The sequence below is a fragment of the Sorex araneus genome, chromosome 5, assembly GCF_027595985.1.
Source record: "Sorex araneus isolate mSorAra2 chromosome 5, mSorAra2.pri, whole genome shotgun sequence".
NCBI classification, from domain to species: Eukaryota; Metazoa; Chordata; class Mammalia; order Eulipotyphla; family Soricidae; genus Sorex; species Sorex araneus.
Genome location: NC_073306.1, coordinates 127,095,396 through 127,119,469, shown reverse-complemented (window position 1 = coordinate 127,119,469; position 24,074 = coordinate 127,095,396). Strand labels below are relative to the sequence as shown.

The 24,074-nt window shown below is 56.7% G+C and overlaps 1 protein-coding gene across 1 annotated transcript in view; it reads left to right on the top strand.

The window, feature by feature from the left end:
• The first annotated feature begins 1,396 nt into the window (after positions 1-1,396).
• Positions 1,397-24,074, top strand: part of JPH2 (junctophilin 2) — a 61,173-nt gene continuing 38,495 nt past the window's right edge. The window contains exons 1-2 of the mRNA XM_055139502.1: positions 1,397-2,151; positions 23,162-23,945. Of these exons, the coding sequence (XP_054995477.1) occupies positions 1,773-2,151; positions 23,162-23,945 (1,163 nt within the window). The 5' untranslated portion in view covers positions 1,397-1,772. The remainder of the gene's footprint in view (positions 2,152-23,161; positions 23,946-24,074) is intronic.

The following is a 24,074-nucleotide window of genomic DNA, read 5'->3' as shown; positions in this document are numbered from 1 at the left end:
CCAGCTGGGAGGGGTGTCCCATCAGGACAAGCCCTAAGGCCCAGGACTCCGCTGGGGTGAAGGGGGAGGGCACCTCCGGTCCACTTTGGAAACAACAACAAAAGTTCTGCAGGGACTTGGTGGTCGGAACCGACTGGGAGCTGGAGCATGCCCGACAGGGTTAAGTCAGGTGACCGCGGGCTGATGTCTCCTGGGCCTTCTGGGCTCACTCTTTTGAGTGGTCTGTCCCCACAGACCATCTCTCTCTGTCTCTCTGTTTATGTCTCTGTCTCTTTGTTTCTTTCTATCTCTCTGTCTCTCTCTGTCTCTGTCTCTGTTTGTCTCTGACTCTATCTCTCTGTCTCTCTCTTTGTCTCTATCTCTCTGACTCTGTCTCTATCTCTCTGTCTCTCTCTGTCTCTCTCTGTCTGTGTCTGTGTCTCTGTCTCTCTCTCTCTCTCTCTCACACACACACACACACACACACACACACACACACACACACGCGTGCACATAAACACACACCCAGCCCTGCTGCCTCTTCTCAGCCCTGGCTGTCCCATAACTGCTCTAGCCTGTCCCAGCCTGTGCCCTTAGGAGCTGCCCAGCGCTGGCCGCACCTTCGCGTCCTGAGATTTCTCTGCCCCCACCGCGCCCACTGCCCCCAAATGTGCCCCAGCGGCAGGCCTCCCAAGGACAGCTCGGAAGGGCCCAGAGAGGGGACTCCGAAGCACGGACTCTTGAGGGTGTCCGAGACGGCCCTCCCGTTCAGGGCAAGGAGGGGGAGGGGCTGCCGGGGGTCTCGGCCGGGCCCCTGCAGGCTCTGCCTCCAGCTCTCCCCCCCCTCCCCAGGGCCCGCTGCCTCCGTCCCTTTCTCTCGAGGTCACCAGAGTCCTCCCTGGGGCTGGCAGGGTGCTGCCACCCCAGGCCCGATGGGGAGCCAGGGCCCCTCTAGGTCTGGCGGTTCCCTCTTCTCCCTCTGGCCCCTGGCCCCACCCCTGTGTCGGCTCCCCTGCTGCCCCACCCCCCACCCCCCACCCCCCCGCACCCCTGTCCCGGGCTCAGGGGACCCTGAGGCTGGAAGGACGCCTCTGCCCAGGGGAGGAGAAAGCCAGGGATGGCCCCAGCTGTTTGCCCTTGGCCCTCAGCCTGCCTTCCCGGCCCTCCTGACGTGCCGGGCTGGGACGCCCTGGCCCGGTTTGAAACACCCCTCCCGCCTGCAAGGAGGCTGGGCCGGCCGGGGGGTTATTTTGGGAGCAGCTTCTGAGCTCCAATGGCCTTGTTAGGGCAATGCTGACCTTTCCGTCGGGGGGGGGGGGGTGTGGGGGAGAGGGCAGGACTGGAGAGGGGGCGGGGCAGCGGCACGAGGCCCTGGACGGCCCCGCACACCCACGGAGTGGAGAGAAGGGGGCCAGCCGGCTGCAGGGACCCGGTCTCAGCCAGGGCCTGACCAAGGGAGCCGCTCCCCTCCCTGACATGCACTGGGCCCCCCCGCCACATGCCCCGGGCCGGTGCCACTGAAAGGGACCCTCCTCTTCGTCCATGACTTCATGGAAGCCGGGAGCCGGCAGCTCTGCGGGGACACGGACACGCTTCCCGCGGGCCCCCGGGGCATGGCACTGAGCCGGGGACCCCATGCCAACTCGCTTCCTGGGCTCTCCCCACTTCCGGCCCCCTCCTGCCGCCCCCTTCCCCAAGTGCAGTGGTGAGTGTGGGGGCCGCGCGCGTGCCCCGGGCGTGTCCCTGGCGCCCGCCAGCGCCCGCGCCCCAAGCTGGAGGGCCGCGAGGATGAGATGAGCGGGGGGCGCTTCGACTTTGACGATGGGGGCGCCTACTGCGGGGGCTGGGAGGCGGGCAAGGCCCACGGGCACGGGCTGTGCACGGGCCCCAAGGGCCAGGGCGAGTACTCGGGCTCCTGGAACTTCGGCTTCGAGGTGGCCGGGGTCTACACCTGGCCGAGCGGGAACACCTTTGAGGGACACTGGAGCCAGGGCAAGCGGCACGGGCTGGGCATAGAGACCAAGGGGCGCTGGCTCTACAAGGGCGAGTGGACGCACGGCTTCAAGGGACGCTACGGCACCCGGCAGAGCAGCAGCAGCGGCGCCAAGTACGAGGGCACCTGGAATAACGGCCTGCAGGATGGCTATGGCACGGAGACGTACGCCGACGGAGGTGAGGCCTGCGGGGTCCGCAGCGCTGGGCGGGGAGGGCAGGGCATGGGGGGGGCACTGGGAGGGGTGGAGAAGAGAACTCTCTGCCTGCGGGCGGGAGGTTCCGAACGTGCCACGGCAAGTGACCCTGCCTTGCTCTCGGCTTCCATTTTCTTGTTAGTGAGTGTCGGGGCCCAAATGGGGATATTGGACGGGTGGGCAGGATTGCTGCCTATGCATGCTTCCTCCATACCCTTCTAGTATGACTTGACCGCCATGGCAGCCGAGGAACGATCTTGCCGGTGCTCTTGGAGCAATTTGGGGTCTAACCCCCACTTTGTCCGTGAAATCGGTCTCAAAGAATGGATTGTGAAGTGACCATTCATTCATCTCTGCAGCACTCACTCTCCCTACACACACCCACTCCTCACCCGTCCATGTGGTCTTTTTATACTTATGCATCTATCCGCTCCATACCTACTCTTCCATCCTCATCCACTCACACACCCATCCACCCATCCCTCCATCCATGCAACCATCCATTCATCCACCCACCATCCATTTGTCCATCCATCCACCCACCTTTCTATTCATCTACCCGCCTCCTTACCCATCCATCTACCATCCACCCATCCAACCACCATGGATGAATCCATCCTTTCATTCATTCCCCTTTCCATCTGTTCATCCATCTACCCATCCATCCATCCATCCACCCATCCATCCATCCACCCACCATCCATCCATCCTTCATCCATCCACCATCCACCCATTGATCCTCCCAGCCAACCACTGGTCCACTCACCATGCATTCATCTACTCATTCCTAACCCACCCATCCATCCATCCATCCATCCATCCATCCATCCATCCATCTATCCATATTTCCACCATTCAGTGCCTGTTTCTATAGTACCTTCTATTTGTCAGTCATTGTAGAAAGGGTTAGATAAAAAGAAGAAATAAGATACAGCCATGACCTCAAGGACGTGTTTGTAGGACGTGTGTCAGAGGGCAGGCAGGTCTGCAGAGGAGGTTGGGAATGCTTCCGAGGGGTCAACACCAGCATTGGAGACAATCAAACGGGGAGGTCAAGCACTTGTCTTGCATGAGGCCAAATCCTGGTGTGATGCCCTGAACCACAAACTCCCCTGAGCATCTCTGGGAGAGACCCCGGAACACTGAGCTAGCAGTAGTCCCTGAGCACTGCCAGCTGTGGTCCCCTCCCAACCTGCTCCCAAAGAAGAGGTGAAAGCTGAGCTGGATCTTAGGGCATTGTGAGGGGGGTAGGAGGGAGGGGGAAGTGTGTAAAATACCTCAGAAGACCAAGAGGACTCCGTGGGTTAATGGGAAGGAGGAAGGGTCTGTGGTGAGCCAGCCCTGATCAGGGGCAGAGCAGACATCCTTGACCCGGTATAACAGGGAAACGGCACTGAATCTCAGCCTCAGTTTCCTCCCCATCAAATGTGGTGTTCTAGAATATCAGTGTTTGCTCAAAATTTGGTCCCTGGACAGAGAGACTTAGCATTATCTACCCACTAGTCAGACAGAAATGCAGATTTGGGGCCTCACCCAGATCTTTCAAATCAGAGGCTCTGAGAGCAGACCCAGAAATCTGTTTCAACAAGCTTATCCGGTGACGTTATTTTTGTCCGTGATCGTGTTGAAGAAGTATTATTGCTCTAATTCAGGGCCTTACAATCTACAGAGAGTGGGCCAAGCTGGCCAGCTGCCTGGATACATTTTTTTTTTTTTCAGTTTTGAGCTGGGAGAGGTTTTGCATTGTGAAATGTGCCGGGTATAATTCAAAGAAGAATATTCTTTGTGACCAGTGGACATTGTATTCAAGTCCTGACACAATATCCTGAAATTTTTGCCTAGGCCGGCCAAGTTTAAACTATTTTCTCTGTGACTTTCCAGAAAAAAAAAAAGTTCGATGGTTCCTGCTTTAAAGGGACGATTCCCTTTGTAGCACAGAACAGGATCGAAGCTCCCAGCCCGAGCCCTGCTGGGAAGGAGCTGGTGCAGGCCATTGAAAAGCAGGGCTCATTCATAATCGCTCGATTTGACGTCAGGATCCGTAGTACACAGGCGTGTATCAAGTCTCCCTCTGGGACGGAGGGCTGGAAGTGGGCAGTCTGGGGCTGGGCAGGAGCTGGGCCGGGGTCAGCAGCCGTCCGGACTGTGTCCCAGGATGGGCGGCTGGGAGGCGGGTGTCTGGATGTCAGGGAGGAGGGGTCCGTGTCATTTCTGGGGGGGGGGGGTCCTTGTGTGTGGCGTAGCCCAGGGCTGAGCAGTGCCGAGGATGAACTTGGGATCCACACTTCCTAATTTGTCGACCTTGAGCGTGGCTCCCGGAGGGTCAGCTAGGCTGGGCCAGGAGGAGCTCAGTGTCCGGCCAGGCCAGGCCACGGCTGACTGTCCAGCGCCCTGTGCGTCCCTCTTCTGCCCTCTCTGAACCCCAGGGTGGAAATTGGGGCCTGAAGGTCCCCAGGGGAGGTGAGGGGGGGATCCACTCATTCACGCCATTCCTATGACAACCCCCGCCCCACCGCCCCCAACTCTGAGTCGGATCCCATCCCACGGAGAGCACCAGGGCCAGTGAGCAAAGTGGAATCCGCAGGGATTCCCTCCCGGGGAAGGTGCTGGGAAGAAACTGGGAAGCCAAAGCGGGAAGAAGCTGGGAAGTGAAAGGAGCTGTCAATTTCCAGAAGCTTCTGGTGTTCCAAAGAGATAGGCGAGGGAGCAGTGGGGGAGAGTTCTGGATGGAATGTCAGAGAGGAGGGTGGGGAGGACGGGGAAGAGGCAGTGAGCACTCCCAGGAGATGCAGTGCTGCAAAGGCCCAGTGGCAGGAAACATCTGAGGATCGGCCAGGGGTGCGACAGGGATCCTGCAGGGGACAGCAGGGGCTGATATCAGAATTGTGGTCACTGGCCACATCCCATAGACTTTCTCCAGGCCTGCTCCAGAGCGTGTGGAGCCTGGAAAGCGCCCCCCGCCCCCCCCAACTTCTCTCCAAGCTCTCAGGGGGAGCCACTCTCCCAAATTAGACACCGCTGCTGGCTCGGAAAAAGTCTTTCGTCAATCTGTGGGTCCCCTGAGGGCCCGACTAAGGATCTACCCTTTGCTGGGGAGCCCTGAGGCCACAAGGACAAATAAAATCCTGTGATTGGGAGCAAGTCCCAAGGCCGCCCGAGTCTTTTGCCCTGGTCCTATTGTGTTATTTATTTTGTTTGGTTTGGGGGCCGCACTCCTGGCTCTGTGCTCAGGGATCACTCCTGGTAGGCTCGGGGGACTCTAGGGGGTGCCAGGGATCCAACCCAGGCTGGTCACGCGAGAGGCAAGCGCCCTACCCACTGGACTACCCCTCCAGCCCCCTCTCCTTGTTGCGTAATCTCCCAGGTGCCAGTGCTCACACCTCATGCAGGGTTTCGGATCAATATGCAATAAGGATTCATTTCTGAATCCTTATTGATTCATGCAGTAAATATTTGAGTGAAATTATTCTATTCTTATAATTCTATGATGGCTATTATTAGTATCTATCCTATTATTCATGGGCGTTTAGGACAGGGGGGAGTGTAGATGTGAGCAGAATCACATGGAAAATTGATCTGGAGGGTGGGCGCTTGGCAGGAGAGCGAAAGGGGACTAAGGGAACCAGAGGCCAACTGTTAGCCGGAGTAAATTTGGGAAGGCTTCCTGGAAGAAGTGGCAAGTGGGCTCTAAAGGATGGTGTGAACCGGGGAAGGGTGGGGATGAGGCCTGCAGGGGCAGGGGTTGGGGGAAGAACAGAGGCAAAAACTTGCTGTCCCTTCTAGTGACCAAGCTGAAATTTATATCTTAGCTCCCATGTCAAGAACCGTTAATCAAAGGATCAGTGAATTCCTTTCCTCCCCTCCCCGCCGGAACTTGCGGGCAGATGAGGCCAAACCAGCGAAGTGGAAGTTTCCCAAACTGGAGGCCTGGGCCCACTCACAGACGATAAAACCAACCCGGTGGTGCGGAACCTGCGTTTTCAAAATGACTGAGTCAAGTCAAACAGAGGAGAAGAGGAAAAAGCCCCTGTTTCATCGAGATAGATAACGCCTTGGTTCCTGGGATGTTTGTCCTGTGCAGGGTGCAGGCGTGTATGCATGTCACACGTGTGTCCGTGTCTGTCTAGACACACATGTGTTCGTGGGTCTGGCCTGATGGAAAATAATGGACTGCAGGTCATGGTAAAAAAAAAAAAGTTTGCCATCAGTGCAGCAAGCGCCTTTGCCAGGCTGCCCGGCCAACCTCTGCCTGGCCCCCCTCCTCTCTCTGCGCTCTTGCTTGGGGGCTCAGCTCCCCAGTTCTGTGGTGTGAAGGGGGTGGTCGGGGAGCTGCCACCTCCCCAGCCCTATTGTAAGTCTTGGCACCCCTCCCCCACCTATAGCCCTCATTCCGCCCGCCCGTGGCCATATATAGCCAAGCTAAAAATAGTGGCAGACTTAGAACTCCAAAGCCAGCATCCACTGACCCTGAAAGAGTGCCGGGCTGCCCCCATGGCAGTTCCCACCCCCGAGACCCCTGCATGGCACGGCACAAGGGCCGTGGCCTCTCCTGCTAGAGATTCTTGACCAGGGGGCCTGACCTCAGGGGCTCATAAATGCCCTGCAACTTCCGGCAAGATCAGAGCAGATGAACGATCTCTGTTCCCTGGGAGAAGTCGCCTCGCTAGCCAGCAGATTCTTCAAGTAATCTGGTGTTCAAATAAGTTCCAGAACCATCTGTCCACTTCGATAATCCCCGCCTCCAACTTGCAGTGGAAAAACCAGTCCCAGATGCACTCTTTTTATTTTCTGAGAAGCTAATAATAATAGTTAATGTGATAGGGTGCCTATGGTGTGCCAGGCGCTGTTCTTTTATTGGGGGGGAGGGGGGGAGGGGTCATTGAGCCATTCCCAGCGGTGTTCAGTTAGTTGCATACAAGGCAACTAAGTGCTGTAACCTTTATTTTTTTATCTCCTGCTCCCAGCCAGCTGCTGTCCTTAACATCCTCTAGCCCATGCTGTGTGTTGTTATTTTTTTTTTTTTTTTTGCTTTTTGGGTCACACCTGGCGATGCACAGGGGTTACTCCTGGCTCTGCACTCAGGAATTACCCCTGGCAGTGCTCAGGGGACCATATGGGATGCTGGGATTCGAACCCGGGTTGGCCGCGTGCAAGGCAAACGCCCTACCCGCTGTGCTATCACTCCAGCCCCGCTGTGTGTTGTTATTTGCCCCTTATAACCACTCTGTGTGGAAGTGCTGTGATTTTCCTATTTTATTTTTATTTTGCTTTTTGGGTCACACCCAGCAATGCAGAGGGGTTACTCCTGGCTCTGCACTACTCAGGAATTACTCCTGGCAGTGCTCAGGGGACCCTATGGGATGCTGGGAATCGAACCCGGGTCGGCCGCGTGCAAGGCAAACGCCCTACCCACTGTGCTATCACTCCAGCCCCGATTACCCTATTTTAGAGCCGAGGAAACTCAGATGATTTAACTATTCTCACTCCTGGATTGCTTAGCTCAGTAAGAGGTCGAGATAGGACTTGACTATAAATAGGATCATTAAATATCTCGTAGTATAAGGAGGTGTTTTGATAAAAGGGTACCCCTGAAAAGTAGTCAGGGCCAGCAACCTAATTTGTAGGACTCAGTACACACTGAAAATGCAGAGGCCCTGAGCCAGAGTGATAGGACAGCGGGGAGGGTGCTTGCCTTGCACGTGGTCCATCCGGGTTCAATCCCTGGCATTCCACATGGCCCCCCTGAGCACTGCCAGGAATAATTCCTGAGTGCAGAGTGACGAGTAAGCCCTGAGCCTCACCAGGTAGGAACCCGAACAAAAACAACAACAAAAAAAGGAAATACAGAGATGCCTTCTTGAAAACCATGAATACTTTCAAGAGAGGGACAGCAGAGACCAGGGGCTGGGCTAAGCACGAGACCTGGAGGAGTGGCATATGAAATACCCATCAGGTTAGCCTTGACAATAGCTTTTTTTGTTTGTTTACTTGCTTTTGCTAAACCAGGGAGTGAATTTATTTATTTTTCTTCTTCATTTTTTGCTTTTTTGGGTCATACCCGGTGATGCTCGGGGGTTACTCCTGGCTCTGCACTCAGGAATTACTCCTGGCGGTGCTCGGGGGACCCTATGGGATGCTGGGAATCGAACCCGGGTTGGCCGCATGCAAGGCAAACGCCCTCCCCGCTGTGCTATCTCTCAGGGAGTGAATTTAGGGCCTCCCACACGCCAGACATGTGCTCTAGTTCTGAACCACATCCGGAATCCTGACCTTGTAATCATTATTGCAGTGGTAACATTGTACTGTTACTATTAGAACAAGGATCACAGGGATTAACTGTGAATGAATCCTTACTGTATACGAGGCTCTCTGCTAAGACCGATGCACGCGGTTTGTTATTGGGCTTCCGGACACCTCTCTCATCTGCTTTCTGATTTTTATGATTCGATCTCACTCCAAGATGCACATTTCACATTGTAATTCTGTGAATACAGGCATAAATATAAAAACGAAGCAAATTATCACAAAACAAAGTTTCCCTTCCTCTACACTGTGTTTACCGCTTTGCTTCTATCCTGTTACTCTAGAATCACCATCCTATTTCTGTTGGTTTGGCTTTGGGGCCACATTCCCAGGTGTGCATAGACCTCACTCCTGGCTCTGCACTCAGGAATCATGCCTGGCAGTGCCATAGACAATGACTGGGGCTATAGGATGGCAGGAAACTCTGTAGGATGCCAGGGATCGAAACTGAGTTGGCTGCGTGCAAGGTGAGTGCCCTACCTGCTATACTATCTCTCTGACCCTAGGATCACCATTCTATCTTGTTCTCTTCATGTTTTATTGAGGAAATGAATGACTTAAATTACTAAACATCTATGTATTACAACCAATTTTTGCTAAATACTTAGAATAGAGCTTGGCACGTGACTAGTGATTTTATTATTGGCACGTGCCATGACGATAGATGACTTTTTTAAAAGTGATTAACTGTGAGTATTGGGTTAAACAATCTTCTGGGCTCTTCCGAAGCTCCTGCCCCAAGCTGATGATGGCTTAAGCTTGTTTTAGCCTGACTGACTCTACATATGTTTGCTAAAGGAATTTGTAAGGATAGAGGCTCAAGCAATAAATTGTTTCCCACTCTTGGGCTTGTGAGATGTGTTGCAGCAATATAACGTTCATATTGATTTGTTTATTTCTTCCTTAAAGAAATGCCTTTGATTTCTTTAAAAAAGGAAAAGGCTTTTTGAGGGGTGGAAGAGATAGCAGAGCAGGTACGGTAATTTCTTGACATGCAGTCAACCCAGGTTCAATCCCTGACAACCCATAATGATCCCCTAGGTTCTGCCAGGAGTGATCCCTGAGCACAGAGCCAGGAGTAAACCCTGAGCACAGCTGGGTGTGGCCAAAAACATTTTTTAAAACTTTTAATTTACTTTTTCCCCCTTTCATTGTTGTTGATTGAAGTACTAGCATTTACAATCACTGTGTCACTGTATCACTGTTGTTCGGTTGTTCATCGATTTGCTTGAGGGGACACCAGTAACGTCTCCATTGTGAGACTTGTTACTGTTTTTGGCATATCGAATATGCCACAGGGAGCTTGCCAGGCTCTGCCGTGTGGGTGGGATACTCTTGGTAGCTTGGCGGACTCTCTGAGAGGGACGGAGGAATCGAACCTGGGTCGGCCCTTGGTCATGAAAATAAGTTAGTTTGTGGATTTACAATATTGTTGATAATGGTTTCCTGTGTGTATAATTCCTAAACCATCCCCATCTCCAGGATACCCATCCCCCCTCACTGCATTGTCCCCCTCTCAACACCCCACCCCAAACTCAGTTTTGTGGATCAGTTCCCTGTGTTTCTTGTGGCGTTTCTCGGCCACCTTGCTGTGGCTTTAAGTCCCACCTAGGAGTGAGGTCACTCTGTAGCTAAGGGACGCCTGTTCTGTTTGGATGTGTTTGTGCCAATATCACGTTGCCTGGGATCCTAGAGTTTGATAGTAACGTTTTAAGTCGGAAAATCCTTCCAACTTTGCTTTTCTTGTTCAAGACTGCTTGGATGATTCCAGGCCATTTCCATTTCTGTCCACTCTGTAAAACCAACTTGTTGGAGTCTCTATAGTGGCCCCCCAGCGGGGGGATGGGGAGGGAGGGAATGTCTGTTGAAAAACGCATTTGAAGTGTTCATTGCCTTGGAAGGAACGGGCTTCTTCGTGGTAACTGGCTGTCCGATCTGTGAGCGTGGCTATCACCCACCATTATACAGGCTTGGAATTTCACTCATTCTAGAGTTTTCAGCTTCTTACACATCTCTTGTTGAATAAAATAGCCAAGATTTTTTTTATGATATTGTAAATGGCATTTGAATTTCCCAGCTGTCCATTGTGGGCTACAGACATGCCATTATTTTTGTGTGTTGCTTTTGATTTCTTTCAGCCAGCTAAATTCATTTTTAACCACTCGTGTTTTTGTTAGGTTCTTCAGATTGAAAGGGCACATCTTTTCATTTACGGTTCCCATTTTAAATTAGATAGGAAAAGGATTAAATGAGACGGAAATGAACTGTTATTACAAACCAGAGATCCTCTTCCCCAAAGGACACACACAGGGGCCTCCCAGACCTTGGTCCCGGCTTGGTTCACATGCCCACATGCTCCTTCTTAATTCTATCTGTGTGGGCACATCACATGACCCCTGAGTTTCCATGGCCCTTTTCCCGTAGGGATGTCAAAATCGCCCTGAAGACATAGTTGAAGGAATGAAATGAGAAAAACCCACAGAGAGCCCTAAGGCGACGCTCAAAACCGTGCAGTTCCCCAAGCTCTTCCCTCTGTGCTCCTGAGGGGAAACCAGCTGAGGGAGTCCAGTTATCCCCTGTCCAGGGGGAGGAGTGGGGATTTCAGCACGACGCCAGCTTTGGACCCGGGACTGGGGAGCAGCCACTCAGCCCCCACTTTGGTCCACTCAGCCCTGCCGAGTGCTGCCCGTGTCCGTGGCACCGGGCCGGGAGGGATTCCGTTTCCAGTGCGGCCTCAGCAGAATTCAACCTTCGTGTCCCAGTTCACAGCCAGGGGTCAGCCTGTCAGCCGGCAGGGCCCACCTGCCACCCAGGCCACTTCCTTGGCACCGTCCGGGACCCCAGGGGAACAGAGCGGACCCTCAGCGGGAGCGGGAAGTGGAGCATCAGTCTTCGTCGCTGGGTGGCTGTCTGCGGCGCCTGGCCAGCTGGCCACGGCCCCGCCCCGCCCCAGGCCGCCCTGTGGGGCTCGCTGCGCTCGAGGTGCCAGGACCTGCTGAGTCCCTGTCCCCAGCAGCTGTGGCCCGGGCCAACCCTTGCTGCCGCACCCTCGCGGGGGACGCCAAATCCCATTTCAGAGGACACTGGTGGAGGGTGGGGGTTGGGGCCAGGGGCACGGAGGGGGTTCCTGCCCTTCCCTCCAGTGCTCCCCCACCCCACCCCGACTGTCCCCTCCCCAGGCAGGGAGTGTACCCGTGCACTCTGCTCACCGCCGAGGGGCAGGCAGTGCAGTGGGGGGCACAGGCAGGCCTGGGGGCCGAGCAGCCCTGTGGGCAAGAGTCTCCACAGAGTATTGGGAGGGGGCACACCCCGCAGTGCTCGGGGATGACTGTGCCCTGGGCTCTGTGCTCAGGGATCGCTTCTGCAGGTGCTCGGGGGACCCCCTAGAAGGCCAGGGATCAAATTGGGATCCACATTCTTTGTATTTTTCTTTTGTTTCCCTTTTGGTTCATTTTACTGGAAGCACCATGATTTACAATACTGTGAAAGGTAGGGTTTCAGACACGGGAGGGGTGGGGTGGGTGTGGGGGAGGGGTGTGGAGGGGATTGTGGGAGGGAGGGGTGGGGAGGGTATGGGGAACAGGTGGGGAAGGGTATCACAAGAAGGAGGGATGCAGGGAGGTGTGGGGGAATAATGGGGGAGGGTATGGGGGAGGATATGGGGAGGGCATGGGGAGGGTGGGAAAGAGTATCACAGGAAGGAGGGAGGTGGAGAATATTGCAGGGGGAGGAATGGGGATGATACTGAGGGGAGAGATGGAGGTGGATACTGGGGGGAGAGATGGAGATGGATATTGCAGGGGGTGGAGAGATATGGGGGAGGATGGAGAAGGGTATCGTGGGGCAGGTACTTGCTGCAGGGGCAGGGGTCCAAGGCCCTTTGTTAGATCTGGCTTCTGCTTGGGTGAAACCCGGGACTCTAACGGTGATGTGGTTGACTTTGTCTGAAGTCCCGTGCAGCGGAGACTGGCCCAGGCCTTGCCTGAAGTGTGTGGGGCCCGGGCTCGGTCCCCGGCGCTGCTAGAGTGAGTCAGTAAACACGAGGAAGCTCTCCTGGCTGCCCCTGAGCAGGGCTGCGGCGAGGAGGGCCGGCAGGAAGGGGGAGCTGGGCCCAGGGGGGGCTTGTTGCCTCGCTGTGCCACCCCTGACAGGAGAAGCATGCGGCTGTCTTCTCTTTGGAAGGCGGCGCCAAGAGATTCTGCTGACGGGGGGCTGGAGCAATAGCACAGCAGGGAGTGCGTTTGCCTTGCACTCGGCCAACCCGGGTTCGATTCTCAGTATCCCATATGGTCCCCTGAGCACCGCCAGGAGTAATTCCTGAGTGCAGAGCCAGGAGTAACCCCTGTGCATTGCCAGGTGTGACCCAAAAAGCGAAAAAAAAAAAAAAAGATTCTGCTGATGGGCTGGACGGGGCTGCCGGGAAGGGGGGTCCGGTGTGGCTCTGAGCTACGGCCTGAGTCGCAGGTGGGACCGGACGAACTGAGAAAGGACCAGGTTGATGGGGGCAGTCAGGGGCCCACACGGGACCCGGGGTGGGATGTGAGATGCCTTTAGACAGGCACATGGCAGGGTGGCCTGCACAGCCGGGGGTCTCCTTCTGCACCCGAGCCTGGCCCCCTGAGCCCTCTCCCTGCCCCAGACTGAAACACCCTCATGTCCTGGGCCGGCACCAACCCAGGCCTGGCGAAGGGGCCCCGCAGGCGGCGCCTGTAAAGAGGCTATGTCTCCTGGTCCATCCCCTGCCTTTCGTGAAAGCTACGTGTGTGCGCGCGCACATGTACATGTATGTGTGCTTGTGTGCATGTGTGTGCATGTGTGTCCATGTGTGTGTGTGTGTGCACATGTGTGTGCATGTGTGCATGCGTGTGAGGGAGGGAAGGAGGGACAGAGAAAGGGAGAGAGTTTCCTCAGAGCCTGAGAGCTGGGTAGAATCTGTGACGCTGGGAAACTGTTGACTTCCCACTCCTGGAAAGAGGAATTTGAAGGCACGTTTAAAATGTGGAACGGAGACAGCTCCCCTGGAGCTCTCAGAGAAGCTGGCCAGGGGAAACTGAGGCTTCCTCTCTCAGTGGCGTGGCTGGACATGACGGGGCCCCGATGGACCCTGCCCAGCAGACAGAGCAGTGGGGCTCCCTGGCTTTCCCGACGGGCTGCTTCCTCGACAGGGCTGAGGGCCTCAGGTGAGCCGGAGCCCAGATTTCTTCCCTGCTCCCAGATTTAGGGAGACTGACCCCCCGGCTGGCTGGGAACTGTCCCAAGTTTAGAATGGAAACTGTCTCCTTGGGCAGTCCCTGCCTCAGATAAAACTGAGGTGCTGGGGCTGGAAAGATCCCCCACATCCCATAGGGTCCCCTACCTCCAGACTGCCAGGATTAATTCCTGAATGCAGGGCCAGGAGTGACCCTCTGAGCAGTATTGGGTGTTCTTTCCCCACTGCCCGCCATAAATACATAAATAAAATAAAAGGAAAAGGAATACTTAAAAACAAAACCCCAAACCCCAAACCTGACGTGTCGGCTTTCCTGAGATGCGCACCTGCCAAGGACTACCCCGGGCTGGGCCCTTGTGCGGCATTTCAGTCTTCACTGGACATGTGTCCACCCTGAGGCAGGGAGGCAGTAGAGCAAGACCATCCTGGCCCCAGCCCCGGGGACACACATTCTATTTAAAAAAAATTTTTTTAATGGATCACTGTGAGATAGTTATGGATTTACAAGATTTCGTGATTAGGTTTCAGTCACACAATGATCGAATGCCTCTCCCTCCACCATTCTCCACCACCAATGTTCCCACTATCCCTCCCCCGCCTCTGTGGTAGGCACATTCCCTTTTACTCTCTCTCTCCTTTAGGGTGTGTGGTTTGCAATGCAGGTATTAAGTTGGCCATCATGTTTGGGCTATAGTCTACTTTCAGCACGTATCTCCCATCCCGAGCGAGCCCTCCAAGCATCATTTATTTGGTGGTCCCTTCTCTATCTCAGCTGCTTTTTTCTTCAACATATCAGGCTGGCTTCCCAGCCATGGATCGATCCTCCTGGCCCTTATCTCTACTCTCCTTGGGTGTTAGTCTCCCATTCTGTTACTTTATATTCCACAAATGAGTGCAGTCCTCCTATGTCTGTCCCTCTCTCTCTCTGACTCATTTCACTTAGCATGATACTCTCCATGTTGATCCACTTACATGTTTCATGACTTCATCTTTTCTAACAGCTGCATAGTATTCCACTGGGGACACACAGTCTAACGGCAGAGGAGAGCTTCCGACAGTAAAATTGGCATCAGTTACAGAAAGGGGGAGACGTCAGGAATGGGTAGTGGGGGGGACTGGGCCAGCCCAGTAGTCAGGGACAGCATCCTTGAGGAAGGGGCTTTGCAGCTGAGTAGGAAAAATAGGGTCGGCAGGTAGCGGGGGAGCTGCCCTACGCCAGGCAGAAGAACCTGCACTCGGAAGCGGGTGCTAGCAGTCACCCACAACACCCCAAAGGAGAGAGAGAGAATAAAAGGGAATGCACCTGCAAAGAGGCAGGGGGCGTTGGGGGGGGGAAGGGTTACTGGGGACATTGGTGGCGGAGAATGGGCACTGGTGGAGGGATGTGTACGCGATCGTTGTAGGACTGAAACATAATTGCGAATGTTTGTAAGTCTGTAAGTGTATTTCATGGTGATTCATTAAAAATAAAAAATAATAATAATAAAAGAAAAAAGAAAAGGCTGGATCGCAGGCATTGAGAGCAGGTGAGTAACGTCAGTGAGGCCGGAGAGGGTGACTGGCCCGTCCTGAGGCTCTGGCGGGTCGCAGAGGGGAATGCGCGTTAGTCTTACAGTAGATGCTGTAGCCCTCCCAGCTCCTCTCAGGCACACGGTCCTCAGTCCCCCGGAAGTACGGGAGTGTTGGCTCTTAGCTGGGCCTCCGTCAGCCCCGGGGCGACCGGCCCCTGGCTTGATGCAGGAATGCAAGCACGCAACCTGCCTTGCTTCGCTTTGGGACAACTCTGAAGGACCACAGCAGCTCCAGGGAGCCCCCGAGGAGCAGCAGAGGCCTTGCTTGTGATGGTCCAACTTCTTCCTCGATCCCTGCTTCCTTCCCCCCCCCCCCCCCGCAGCTCCCCACATCACCGCCCCCCCAGGCCATCTCAATGGTAGTAGGTTTCCTAGGGACCCACGACAGCCTTGCTGTCTCTGGGTAGGAAGGGGGGTGACCTGTCGGATGTGCATCTAATAAAGAGATGCCAGGGACTCTGCCAAGGGTGGGCGGAATCTGGCCTCGGAGGAGGCCGAAGACTAGTGACCATGAGAGAGAACCGGAATGGCTGGAGGAAGATGAGGAGGCGTGGGGGAGGAAGCTCTGTTCAGATCCAAGCATCCCTGTCTCCATTGTTCCTTGCTGACTCCAAGGCACCTGGGGTGTTCGTTGGTAACCAAGCTAGAGGGGCCGGGGGAAGGTACTGGTTTGATTAGACGTACGCGCCTGCTCGGAGCGAGGGTGAGGCCGGCGTTGCCTGTGCTTATGGCCCTTGCCAGCCTTGTCCAAGTCCCCTGATCATTCCCAGAGTTTGAGGTGCTGAGTCCAGAGGTCACTGCCCTTCATTTTGGAGCACGTAGCAAGCACTGAGTTAGTAGGGGAGGGAGGGGATAGGGCTCCCCCGTCCTGGCCGAACAGAGGGGCCTGGCCCTGAGGGGAGTGAGCAGCTGGGGTCAGAGCAGTCATGAGGACTTAAAAAACTGGGGTGAGGGCAGTAATAGGGGACTCAGGACTCCTTGGCTCTAGGAAGCCAGAGCCAGGCGTGCAAGCCTGCCGGTGAGCTTAATGATGGGCGTAATTATTTGACAGTGTCTGGGAAAGGTGCTAGGAGTCACAGGGTGACATGGCATCGGGTGTTAGCACAGGAGGCAAGGGACAAGAAGTCGTCTTGGGGGGGCCCCCCCAGCAACAGCACAGCAGGGGGGGCGCATTTGCCTTGCATGTGGCCAACCTGGGTTTGATCCCTGAAATCCCATAGGGTCCCCCAAGCACCTCCAGGAGTAATTCCTGAGTGCAGAGCCTGGAATAAGCCCTGAGCATCACCGGGTGTGACCCAGAAAGAGGGAAAAAAAAAAGAAGAAGCAGAAGAAGTCATCTCAGATAATGACACACCAAAGCTTGAAATACCCATCAAAGTTGGCAGGGTGTGGACAGGGTGCATTGCTCGCCAAGGTGCCAAGGTGCCGGGCTGCGGGGTGGGGTGTGGGGTGGAGGGCTGGGCTGAGCCATGGCATCGTGATGTGGGAAGCGAGGGTGACACCAGGTTTGCCCCAAGGGGAGTCCAGGCAGGTGGCTGGGGCCCCCTCTCCGGCTTCAGGTTCCCTTGACCTGGGTCTCTGAGCTGTGGGAGCTGGGCAGGGCTGGGAGGCCAGGGTGGAGGCTCTGTCCGAGGGTGTGAGAGCTGAGAGCTGCCCTGGGTCCTCCCTCTGCTCCTCCAGCCTGTCTTAGAGAGCCAGGCGGGGCTCCTCCTCCTGGTGCTAGTCTGAGCCTAGTGATGAGTTTCCTAATATAGCCCGGCCATTTCCTTCCCAACGGGTGGCCAAGAGCTGCCCTCCTGTTGCAATCTCAGCTTTTCCTGGGCTTAAAGGGGCCACGTCAGCCCATCTCGCGCCAAACAGGAGGAAAAGGGAGACTGATGGATGGCATGTCACCAGCCCGTCCCACCCCGAGATCAGGTCTCGTCCCCGCAGCCTCAGTGTGCCACCGCCTCCTGGCCAGTGTGCTGTCCACAGTTATAGATGTCTTTCTTCCAAGGGGAGGGGAAGGGACATGGCTGGACAGGGGTGTGAGATTTGGCTCCAGGCGGATTCATTAGGCAAGTCCTCCCGCGAGTCTCACCAGGAACCTTTCACTACCTCCCTAGACATTTTCCTGGTCTGTCAGCAGGCGGCTGAGCCGGAGGAGGAGGTCGCTGGGGAGAGCCGCTGCTCGCTCTTTGCTCACTCGGGTCACCCTAGCTGCAGACTATCTGCCGTGGGCCAGAAGGTGGGAAGGCAGCAGGGAGTGAACAGGAACGCAAGCCCCACTTCCATGGCCTTCCGTGGTGGGGGGAGGACACTGACCAAGGGAAACCAAAGGGCCAGGGAGACGTTTGCCTTGCACACAGTGGTGGTTACCACACTGGTTTGCACCCCCGGCATCGCAGAGGGTCTCCTGAGCACCCCAGAGGGTCTCCAGGTGTGCAGCCCACTCTGCACCTGAAAGAAACACATGGATGCATATCTTTTTCTTTTTTTTTTTTTTTGGCTTTTTGGGTCACACCTGGCAATGCACAGGGGTTAGTCCCGGCTTCTGCACTCAGGAATTACTCTTGGCTGTGCTCAGGGGACCCATGGGATGCTGGGAATTGAACTCAGGTCGACTGTGTGCATGGCAAATGCCCTACCCGCTGTGCTATCGCTCTAGCCCCTGTATGCATGTCTTTATGTATACCTATCTTTGTGTAGACATATTCTCAACATGTATACTTTGTGCATGTTGTGCTGGCGTGAGCAAAAAGTAAACAGAGAGATAGAGAGCTACTGTGGAGCTACTGACTAGAGTCCTGGCATACCCAAGGTGCCAGGCAAATGCCAAGGAGACTCACTCATCAGGGACATGAGAGAGAGAGAGAGAGACAGAGACAGAGAGACAGAGAAAGAGAGAGAGAGAGAGAGAGTGTGCTCAAGATAGGATAGTGAGTTTATTAGAAGCTCAGTGCTGAGGACCCCATGTCAGAAGAGCAAGAGACTTGGTGCCCTGTTTGCTGAGAGGGTCTCTCTTTTATCCTCTAAGAGTGGGCTACATTTTACATCACTGTCACTGTATCACTGTCATCCCTTTGCTCATCGATTTGCTTGAGCGGGCACCAGTAATGTCTCCATTGTGAGACTTGTTGTTACTGTTTTTGGCATATTGAATATGCCATGGGTAGCTTGCCAGGCTCTGCTGTGCGGGTGGGATACTCTCGGTAGCTTGCCAGGCTCTCTGAGAGGGGCAGAGTAATTGAACCTGGGTTGGCCTCGTGCAAGGCAAACGCCCTACCCGATGTGCTATCGCTCCAGCCCATTACATTTTACATACCTTTTTTTTTTTTTTTATCAGTGAGACAGGAGATACAGAGATGATTAGTAAAAGATCAAACAATCAAAGCATCTTTTCCCTAGGGTATGGCCTTCAGGTGCCAAAAGGAAAACAGTTGGTGACAGTAGATCCCGCCCAGGTGGTGCCACCCTCGGGGGCCGTCTCCGCGCATTCCCGTATATTCCCGTATATTCCCGTAAATCTGGTAGCCTGGAGGGGTCCTCAAAGGAATGCTTCTTCCTCCCTTCTCTTGTTTAACGGAAGGTTCGCTTTTCTGTGTCCCAGTCCCCACTACATTTTCTTAGTTCCCATCACAATTTCAAAATTCTTATAACATTCAGTTTCTTTTTTTTTTTTTTTTTTTTTTTTTTTTTTTTTTGGGGGGGTCACACCCAGGAGTAACAGGGGTTACTCCTGGCTCATGCACTCAGGAATTACTCCTGGCGGTGCTCGGGGGACCATATGGGATGCTGGGATTCGAACCCGGGTCGGCCGCGTGCAAGGCAAACGCCCTACCCGCTGTGCTATTGCTCCAGCCCCAACATTCAGTTTCTTACTTAGCACGGCAGTGTACACAGATTAGGTGTCAGTGAGGAAAAATAAAGCAGAGAAAGGCGAGACCCCCTTGTCTCTGAGCCCCGAGAGGGAGGACCCAGTGCTCAGAGCAGGGCCGCGCCGGACTCGTTCCTCTGTTTCCGTGGCAAACCCACCGGCTCCCTCTCCTGTGAACAAGCCCCACTGAGCACACACACGCCACAGGAGAGTGAGGGGCTGAAGGGAGCCCCCAGCATTGTTCCTGAGCCCCGTCGGAGGGCAGGACTGGGGGCGGGGGAGAGGAAGACGGGGACCCTGAGATGGTCCTGGCTGCCAAGGTCACTGATTCCCAGCAGCTGGGTGGAGAACCTTCCAGGGTGTCACATGAGGCCATGCTGCTCACGAGCCGGGGACCAGGGCATGGGGAGCGCTGCCCCAGGAGATGGGGTGCTGGGCACTCTGAGGCCATCTGCCAGCCCCCGCTGGAGCTACTGACCAGAGTCCTGGCATTCCCAAGGTGCCAGGCAAATGCCAAGGTGACTCATCAGGGACACGACTAGGTCCGCCGCCACCTCAGAGAGCTTCTGTCCTCGCAGGGAGAAAAGGCCCGGGAATGAGTGAGTGACGGCAGGAGGAGGTGAGAGAGGCCGCAGGACACGAGTCCGACAGACGCCCTCAGGGCTCCCTGGGGCTGCGATTTCACACAGGCCTTGGGAGAAGGGTGCAGGGAGCCAGGGGAAGAGCCGGAGGCGGAGGGGACAGTGCCGGGGTGCCTCCACCAGCAGTCCTGTCTGGGCGGCTGGCGCCATGGGGGGCCAGGCTGGGAGGGCCCTTGGGAAGGGGCCAGCCCCTGTGCAGACCACCCCCTCTCTCCCCTACACATGAATGTGTCCCTGCACATTAGTGGCCACTGAGAAGCAGAGAAACTTCATGCCAGAGGCACAACGATGAAGATCCGGAGCCTTCTGGGGTGGTGCTGGAGGGGGCCAGGGGCCAGGGAGTGAGGGGGGAGGTGCATCAGGTGTGGCTGTGTGGGGCTGCGGGGTGGGGGAGGGGGCGCTGGGGAGAAGGCTGCACTTTCCAGGAGAATTTTTTTTTTTTTTTTTTTTTTTGCTTTTTGGGTCACACCCAGCGATGCACAGGGGTCACTCCTGGCTCATGCACTCAGGAATTACTCCTGGCAGTGCTCAGGGGACCATATGGGATGCTGGGATTCCAACCTGGGTCGGCCGCGTGCAAGGCAAACACCCTACCCGCTGTGCTATCGATCCAGCCCCTCGAGGAGAATTTCTACAGTTTGTTCCTGGAGAACTTTCTCTGACCTGTGGAGTGCAGGACCCTGCGGGACCCTCAGGAGCCGAGTCCTCTCCTGAGCGGAGCCCGCCTGGGTGTGGTATTGGCAGCTGAGCTGGTTCTTCCTCCGGAGGAGGGAGAGGGAGAGGGTTCAGTCTGAGCGGCTTTTTGGAAACAAAAAAGGGGGGAAGTGAGGGCTGGGGATGTGTTTCGGGGAGTCAGCAGGACCCAGTGGCAGTCGGGTGGGCACCAGGTGAGGCAGAGAAGGTCGGCCATGGAGCCTTGGGGTGAACAGCACGAAAGAGCGGGCAGAGGGGGCTGGAGGGATAGCACAGCGGGGAGGGCGTTTGCCTTGCACGCGGCCGACCCAGGTTCGATTCCCAGCATCCCATAGGGTCCCCTGAGCACTGCCAGGAGTGATTCCTGAGTGCAGAGCCAGGAGTAACCCCTGTGCATCGCCGGGTGTGACCCAAAAAGAAAAAAAAAAAGCGGGCGGGGAGGAGGCCCGGAAGCACTTTGATAGGTTGGTTTGTGCAGCTCAGACCCCTCACACCACACCGCACTCCCTGCTCCTTCATTAACCCTCAACCCGCCCGTGAGGTAGAAGGCCGTTATCAGCTCCATCGATCTTAGCTCCGCAGATGAGGAAACTGAGGCACGGAGAGGTGGAGGCACCAAGGTCACCAAGCCAGTGAAGCAAGAGGCAGGCTTGGGCCCGGCAGCCTGGCTGAATCCTAACTGCCACGCCACTGCTCCATAGCTGCCCGACAGCCCCTGACAGCGGGTCCCATCCCGGGCCCTGGCGCCCCCTCGCACTGGCCACCGTCCCTCACACGTGGTTGGTTCCACAGGCAACGCCACCTCCCTGGGTAGCACTCACTCCAGTCTCAGCGCACCATTGCACTCATATAACACTCAGTGCACCATTGCACACTCATTCATACTCAGTGCACCATTGCACACTCAGAGCACCACTGCACTCTCACACCCAGAGCACCATTGCACTCATTCACACTCTGCGCACCATCACACATTCAGTGCACCATCGCACTCATTCGCACCCAGCGCACCATCGCACACTTCAGAGCACACTTCCCCGTGGCTGCGGTCTTGCTGTTCCTGGTTTCAGCCACCCACAGTTTGAAAATATTGCCTCCAAGCTATTTTGGGAGAGGCTGTGTTCGTGGAAACTTCACTATAGTGGGCCCTTGTTTGCCAGGTGGGGCCACACCTGGTGGTGCTCAGGGGTCTCTCTCATCTCTGTACTTGGGGTCACTCTGGTGCTCGGGGGACCGTGAGGGGGACTGTGAGCATGTGCTCACGCTTGGAGCTGTCCCCGCCCTGTTCTGTCCGACTAGCTATTGCTGCTCTTCTCTCCCTGTGCCTCCCGCAGCAGCCTGACTCTGCCACAGGCCCGTGCAGACAGGAGCTTGGGGGTCTCCGGTGGTTTCGGGCATCCACTGGGACTCTGGGGTGTTCCCTGTGGAAAAGGGGGGACATGCTGCCCCTCAGAGTCACTGTACACACTGCCTCCACCCCGCACTTACCCGCTGCACGCTTGCCACCTCTCCTGTCCCCGAGCGGGGATGTTCCCTGGGTGGTCCTCGCTGGGCGGCCTTGCACACGCTCAGCCTCCTTCCCCACAGCCTGGCCAGCTCCTGCGACCCGCCCTGCCAGCTGTCTCGCACCCGCACTCAGTCTTGTCTTTGCGGGGACACGCTGGCCTTCAGTGCTCTCAGAAGCCCGAGGGACGCCCGTTGACACTTGGGATCTCCCCATCATCCGCTGTGCACACCCCCATGACGACACCTGCTGCCTTGCAGCCCCCCCCAATGCAGATGCTCCCTCCTTGCAGACACATTGTTTCACAATCGCACCTCCATTCATTCTCTCCTGGGAGTCAAAATCGGTGGGTGCTCCTTTAAATTCACCTTTAAACAGCCTCCCCTGGAGAGGGGGTGGGTGGAGAGAGCACAGAGTATGGAGCACATACCTGGCATGCCAGAGGCCCAATTCCATGTTGGCACCGCAGGGGCCCCTCCAGCACTGCGGGGTGACGCACCCGTAGCACTTACGTGGATCAGCGGGATAGTCTCCGGTTGTGAATCTAATCCTCCAGACACACCCCACAGAGATTACCTCGGGCCAGGCTTCCCCGTATAATACCATAATGACAGAAAAACAGCCTCATTCAGCCTCACCCTCTCTTGCCCCCAAAGCCCTCAGCGCAACCAGCAGTCATTAACGCACCATGCAGAGGGGTCCACCCTTGTCCTGCGGGGCCTGCGTAAGCCCGGCCGTGCCCGCAGCCTCTACCTCGCACAGTGCACTATTACGCGGGGGCCACTCACAGGACTCTTCCCATGGCGGGATCCACTCCTGGCTGGCCCACACCCATCCATCATCTGCTGCCCATCCTCCCACGCGTCCATCCATTCACCCATCCATCCATCTACCACCTACCCATATGCATTCACTAGCAGTTCAGCACCAGCCCGTCCGTCTGTCCATCCATCCATCCATGCATCCATCCATGCATCCATGCATCCATGCATCCATCCATCTATCCGTCCGTCAATCCTTCCGTCCGTCCCACTCCCACTCACCACCTCCCCCGCTTGGGCAGGTGCCACAGCCGGCCACGTGCAGGGATCCATTCTCACGGGGCTCTGGGTGGCAGATGGGGTGCCGGGGATGGAACCCGGGTGAGCCGCGTGCCAGGTGCCCCCCGCGGCTCCCGCCCCTGGCCTGACGCTGCCGTCCTCTCCCCGCCCCGCAGGCACCTACCAAGGCCAGTTCACCAACGGCATGCGCCATGGCTACGGAGTGCGCCAGAGCGTGCCGTACGGCATGGCTGTGGTGGTGCGCTCGCCGCTGCGCACGTCGCTCTCGTCCCTGCGCAGCGAGCACAGCAACGGCACGCTGTCCCCGGACTCGCCCGCCTCGCCCGCGCCCGACGGCCCCGCGCCGCCCGCGCCCTGCATCCCGCGCGGCGGCTTCGCGCTCAGCCTGCTGGCCGGCCCCGACGCGGCGCGCGCGCCCAAGGGGGGCCTGTTCCAGCGCGGGGCGCTACTCGGCCGGCTGGGGCGCAGCGAGTCCCGCGCGTCGCTGGGCAGCCAGCGCAGCCGGGTCAGCTTCCTCAAGAGCGAGCTGAGCTCGGGCGCCTCGGACGCCGCGTCCACCGGCAGCCTGGCCGAGGGCGCCGAGGGCGCGGACGACGCGGCGCCCTTCGACGCCGACATCGACGCCACCACCACCGAGACCTACATGGGCGAGTGGAAGAACGACAAGCGCTCGGGCTTCGGCGTGAGCGAGCGCTCCAGCGGCCTCCGCTACGAGGGCGAGTGGCTGGACAACCTGCGCCACGGCTACGGCTGCACCACGCTGCCCGACGGCCGCCGCGAGGAGGGCAAGTACCGCCACAACGCGCTGGTCAAGGGCACCAAGCGCCGCGTGCTGCCGCTCAAGAGCGGCAAGGTCCGGCAGAAGGTGGAGCACGCCGTGGAGGGCGCCCAGCGCGCCGCGGCCATCGCGCGCCAGAAGGCCGAGATCGCCGCATCCAGGTAGGACACGCGCCGCGCCGGGGCGGTGACGGGAGGGATGGCCCCGCGGCGGAAGGAAGGAAGGAAGGACTTTGAAGGACGGTCATCCAGGCCCTGACGCTTCCTGGATCCCCCAGGGACCCCCCCCCC